General features: G+C 38.3%; 1 protein-coding gene across 1 annotated transcript in view; it reads right to left on the reverse strand.

The window, feature by feature from the left end:
- The window catches only part of FANCC (FA complementation group C), a 293,240-nt gene that overhangs the window by 93,622 nt on the left and 193,183 nt on the right, over positions 1–6,435 (reverse strand). Inside the window, exons 5-6 of the mRNA XM_014583931.2 lie at positions 5,204–5,317; positions 3,955–4,019 (exon numbers count right to left, since the gene is read on the reverse strand). Coding sequence (XP_014439417.1) covers positions 3,955–4,019; positions 5,204–5,317 — 179 coding nt within the window. The remainder of the gene's footprint in view (positions 1–3,954; positions 4,020–5,203; positions 5,318–6,435) is intronic.

The following is a 6,435-nucleotide window of genomic DNA, read 5'->3' on the forward strand; positions in this document are numbered from 1 at the left end:
CCCAGGGCCGACCAGGGTTCGAGTCCTGAATATGGTGGCTTGCTTTCTCACTTCCTCTCTCTTTCACTCTCATCCTCCGTGTCTCTCTGGTCAAATTAAAAAGTAAATGAATGAATAAATAAAATAATTATAAAAAAATTTCTGAGAGGAAAAAGTAGAGTGAGAGAAAGAAAGACTGCATGTGAGCAAGAGTGCAGGAGGGAGAAACAGAAATAGGTATTCTTTTGACAGGGTCTTGCCACAGTGCCATCTCTCTACCCTAAACTCCCAGTTAGCAGGACCACAAGCACATACCACCACACCTGGCCTGCTTAGGTTGGCCAAGAACTAAGCCCAGGCGGGCCATGTAGCTCAGCCACCGCACGGTGGCGCCTTCCTACATGCACCACAGCAGCTGGGCTGTTACCAAGTTCTTGATGCACTCTGCATGTGAGTCCTATATTGGATGTAGGATTTGAAAGTATTTTCTCATTGAGAAGTAAGTCTATGACTTATCTTTTCATTCTTTAAATGGTGGTAACAGATTTTTAACTATCTCTTTATCCATTCACTCGCTGACGGTCCCCAGGCTTGTTTATAGTTTCGAACTTTACAAATAAAGCAGCTATGAACATGAACATTCCTACCGAACACTTATGTTCTCATGTGTTGTGAGTAAATACTTAGGAAAAGAACTGGTAGGTTGCATGGTAAATATATGTCTACTATATATCAATTGTCACACTGTTGACCAAAGTGCTTGCACTATCTCACACTCTCACAATCAGTGAATGAAGAGAACCAATTTTTCCATATTTTCTCCATAAATGTTTTATATTTTAGTCATTTGAGTTTGCACTAATCTCGCATTTTTGTTTGATTTTTTTTATTACAGAAAATACAAGTCATTGTTATCAAGTAATCATTTGCAAGTGATAACCATTCAGTGACATAAAATATATTTATGTACTATTTACATATCACTATTATTTATGCCCTATACTCAAAGGTTTTCATCACTCTCATAATAAACCTTGTATCTATTAAATAATAACTCCCTCTAGCCCTCTCTCCAACCTCCAGTAACTTCTACTCTGCTTTCTGTCTCTAAGAATTTTTTTCTTTTTGTGGGGAGAGATTTTTACCATAGGGTATGTGCAATCACTGGAGAGACAGAGAAACAGAAAGTGAGAAATCACCTCCCATGATGATTGCCACACTGCAATCCCTTCTCCTCCATTCTCGTCTCAGGATTTTGGGCATACACGCACACATACCTATTGTGAATTTCAAGCCCCTGGATCTGGGATTCAAGTCACAGTCGGCCATGTACAAGTCCAGTGATGTACCCACTACACCATCTGCTGGTCCCTCTATGAATTTTCTTATTGTAGATACCTCAACCAAGTGAAATTATACTATATTAGTCTTTCTGTATCAAGTTTATATCACTAAGCATGATGTTTCCAAGGTCCATCTACTTTCTCATATATATATATCAACATTTCATTCCTTTTTACAATTAAAAAGTATTCATATATACAGCACACTTTGTTATCCAATCATCTGCTCCTGGACACTAGGGCTGCTTCCACATCTTGGCTATTGTGAGTAATGAACACTGGTATATAGATACCTGTTTGAGTCTCTGCTTTCAATTGTTTTGGACACATCTCTAAGAGTAGAATTTTGGGGTTGTAATAATGTTTGTTTATGCATTTTAGTTTGTTATAGGGTGCATGTACTTGCTGGAGAGAGACAGAGAGAAAAAGAGAGAGGGAAAGTGAGAAATCACCCCCAGGGGGATGGTCATGCTTCAATCCCATCTCTATTCTCCTCTTGGGATTTTGGGCATGCATGCACATGTACCTGGTGTGTCTTTAAGCTGCGAGTTCTGGAACTCAAACCACACAGTCAGTATGGGATCCAGTCACCTTGACTTCCATGCCACCTGCTGCCTGCCCCTCCCCCCACCACATTTAACTTTCACTCTAACTGTGGTATTAAGAAGTAGGACATTTAGAAGGTAATATGCTTCAGATAAGGTCATCATGGTGGGGCCCATGCCTAAATACAGGAGGCTTTACAAGAAGAGAGATCAGAGCTGATACATGCTCTTCTTTTCTCATTATGTGAGACCCTGTGCTACCGTGGCACTCTGCGGTCTCCACCAGCAAGAGACCTAGACCACATGAAACCCCTTGGCCTTGGACCTCCAGAACTGTACTGAACAAACCTTTATTCCTTTTTTTTTTTTTTTTTAAAGTTTGTCAGAGGGTTCACATACTCACTGAAAACTGTGGTCATGCCACAATCCTTCTCCCTCCATTTCTTCATCCTGTCAGAATTTGGGGCATGCATATGTTCATGCTTTGTGTGTTTTTCAAGCTGCTGAAGCCAGAGTTCAAACCACACCATGGGCCATGTGGGATCTGGCTCCCTTAATGGGCCCTTATTCTTTATAAATTATCTAATCTGTGGTATTCAGCTATAGCAAAAACAAAACAAAACAAGACTAAAATAGCTATCTTACTGGGTATGAAGTGGTTTTTATTTGCATTTCCCTCTTGACTGATACAGCTGAGCATCTTTTCATGTGTTTATTGGTCAGCTGTGTATCTTCTTTGCAGAAATTTCTACTCAAGTCCTATGACCATCTTTGAATTGTGTGTGTGCATGCATGTGTGTGTGTTTTAACTGCTAGAGGGCATGTGTGCTCATCTGAAAGAATCAAAAAGAGAAGAGAGAGAGAGAGGGAAAGCTTCCCCCTAACGAGACACAGGCATGCCACAATCCTTTTTCTCCCATTTCTCTATCCTTCTAGGATTTTAAGCACACAGGCTCCCCAGGGCCAGGATCTGAACTTCAGTAGGCCATGTGGGATCTGGGATCTGTCTCCCTTAACCACTAGGCCATGGGCCTGGCCTTGAATTATTTCTGTTTTGTTGTTGAGTTCATTATACATTCTAGATATTAGTCCTGTATCAGAGATATTATTTGCAATTGTTTTTACTTACTCAGAAGGCTGTCTTTTTGCTTTGACATTCATAAAAGTTCTTCATTTTAAGCGAGTCCAACCTATCTACTTTTTCTTAGTTGCTTATGCTGTTAGTGTCATATTTAAAACATCATTGGCAAATCCAGTGTCAAGAAAGTTATCCCCAATGTTTTCTTCTAAGAATTTTATAGTTTATATTAAAGGTTTGATGAAAAGGATTCCTAAAGGCTGAGAGTAAAGACTATTTCTGATAGAGCTTTAATTGGCAATAACTTCACGAAACATATTAAAGTCTCTCAGTCCCCAGATTCTCTTGGTTAATGATTTGTTAAAAAACGAAATGCTCACAAACGAAAACAACTCTGAATTCTCTCACAGGGTGAAGAAATATTTGTCATGTGATTAATTGCCTTTTAATTTGTCTGAATCTATTTGATTTGTTTAGTCTAGATTTTGGAATATTATGTTTCTTAAAATAAGTCTTATGTGCATGTCAAATATCTGTTGCATTGTAAATATCCTGATTGTGTGTATGCAAAGATACACATGTGCATGTGCACACACGGAGTGAGGGGCAGAGCAGGGGCAGGCTAGCACAAGAGCACACACTCGCACCGTGCATGTTCTCTCACAGAGTGAGCCACCCCAGGGTAGATGCAATGGCTGCTCGCTCCTTTGTGTTCCCTGCTGTACATGGAGGGCTTTGTACCTAATGGGTACGTGAAAACTGTCACACGGTTTGCTTACTGCCCTGAGAGAGAAAAAAAAAAATTGAGAGAATTGAGAAAAGAATAATTCAAAAAAGAAAGTTCGAAAAAACTCACTGATTTTCCATGCATTCTTCTAAAATAATCTCTCACACAGAATGCAATCACAACTATGAACATGCGGTTCCTATGAATTATACAGTTTTCCTCTCATAACCAAACTGATACATTTTGAAACTTGAGAAGAGGGATGTTTAGTTTAACACCTACCGCCTCTGAGTGTTAAATCCATTAAGATGATTCTCTCTGAGTTCAGACACTAATGATAAAACCATCTGTAAAACAAAATCAGTTGCAGGTTAACTCACAATGCAAACAGGATTACATCAGTTCTATTTTTCTTGCTGTGAGTGATATTTCCGCTGAGATCCCTCCCCCCATCCTCTCAGTATGTTTTACTTTGTCAGAGTGGAAGAAAAGCAGTGGGAGCCACATTTACAAATAAATGGGATTTCATATTTTATGTTCGTTATGCCGCATTCTGATTTAGGTAATTAACAATGGGCAGATCATTAATTTCTAAAGAATTAAAACCAAATCCATTAAAAAATGAACAAAACCATGTTGGAAGTAGTCTATCCCATTTTTCTTAATTTAGGTCTTTATTTTATACAACACTTTTCATGTATGCAGCTTTCAAAAGGCCAGGATGGTCAACAAACATAAAAAAAATTTCATAACATGTTTTAGAAGAGTTCTGTCAAAATCATAAATGACAGTTTTTTAAATTTGCCAAAAATTTAAGGCAAAAGAAAACAGGTCTAAGATTAAAATATAAATATGTAACATTATTTACTGAGTTATTTTCTGAATTTTTTTCTTTGCATGAACATAAAATTCCAAATATGTTATTTTAAATATAAGATTGGGCCAAAGCACGGCATGGTGGTTAAGGGAGCTGGAGCCCATATGGCTCACTGTGTGCTTCAAGTCCTGGACCCGGTGGCCTGAAAAACATACTAGGCAAATGTGTGTGGGTACCCCAAGTCCCAAAAGGAGAAATGGTGAAAAAGGGGTTGCAGCACGGACATCCCCCTGCGTGGTGCTTTCTTACCCACCCACCCCCACCTTGGTGAGCATATGCCCCTTCTAGTCAACTTTAAATTTTTTATTTTTTTGGCTTAAAGTAAGATTTATCCAATAGTACAGGACTGTGTTTATAACTGATTAAGGAAAGCTCTTCTCTCAAAAATCTTCGAGTGAATACGTGAGATGTCCTGGGGGAGGGGGCAGTGATTGGTGGATTTAATAAAACCTTTCCTGGTTTCCTTCTTATTTCTCATAACCTCCCACCTCACACTTCTTCCTTATACGGCCGTAAGTCCACCCAATGTAAGAAGGGATAAACACAGAAAGTTAAACATCACTTCTAGAGAAGTGAAATATTTCCATTTACCTTTTTTGCTGACAGTACATTTAGCAATGGAAATTTAAACACTAATAAATTAAAAATACTCACATTTTTAAGCAAACCAGGATGGTAATCTGTAGGTGCATACCCAAGACATTCAGTAAAAAGGCCAACTTCTTTTATATTGAATCTAAATGCTGAGAGTATATGAGATAACAAACCCTAGAAAGCATTAACAGAATTAGTTAGCTTCTTGAAAGTAAACACGAGTGCCTGTTACGAACAATGTCTAGAATCTCAGTCATTTTTAAATGGTTTCCAAAGGAAACCTGTAGTATCACCTTGTCCAAGCACCCAGCTCCCTTTAAGGTATAAAGAGGAGATAAGTTGGAATGAAACCAGTCAAAGGCCAGTCCCGCAGTGTAGCAGTAACGCACTGCACACACTAACCCAGATCCCTCATGGTTGACTGCTGTAGGATTGCAGGCCCCAACATCTCAGGAGTGAGTGCGTGTATGTCCAGGATCTGGAGAGGAAGAGAAAAAACATGCCCCATGGAGGGTGATTTTTCTCTCTCTCTCCTTCACAAACAAGTACACTCTGGCATAAGATAAGATAATAAATTATAATAATAAAAAAGCACATGAGAAATAATTCAATTTAAACAAATGTTAATGAAACAAAAATATATAATAAATAATGCTTTAACCACAATAAGATTAGGATCTTTATTAATATTATTTTTAAGAGAGATTTTTTTTTTTTTTTGCAAGAGGGCACATGTGCTTGCTGGGGAAACAGAGAGAGACAGAAAGTGAGAAATCACCCCTGGGGAACAGACATGCCGCAATCCCTTCTAGTCCATTCTCTTATCGAGATTTTGGGCACACATGCACACATGCCTGGCATGAGTTTGAAGCCACTGGGTCCAGGACTTGAACCACTGTCGACCATGTGGGAATCCAGTGAGATAACCATTATGCCAACTGCTGGTACCATTTATTGTTTTAAAATTTAGTGAAATATATTCATCAGAGTAAACATGAGAATTAAATACAAGACAAAGAATCCACCATAAATCAGTACGGACAGGTTATGCAGTAAATGGTGCCTGGGAAACTATTTGAAAAGAGAAAAAACATTCTCACCTTACATTATCCATCAAAATATATTCAAGTTAGATAAATTTACGAATGCAATGTAAAAATTAAATAAAATAATAAGCAAGAAGAAAAGTGTGTATTTCAAGACAGAGGAATGAGGAAGAAATCTGTAACCTGAAAATTGAGGGGATGGCTCTTTTTTTTTTCTTTCTTTTCTTTTCTTTTTTTTTTTTTTTT

Source organism: Tupaia chinensis, unplaced genomic scaffold (assembly GCF_000334495.1).
Source record: "Tupaia chinensis unplaced genomic scaffold, TupChi_1.0 Scaffold145148_1, whole genome shotgun sequence".
NCBI classification, from domain to species: domain Eukaryota; kingdom Metazoa; phylum Chordata; class Mammalia; order Scandentia; family Tupaiidae; genus Tupaia; species Tupaia belangeri.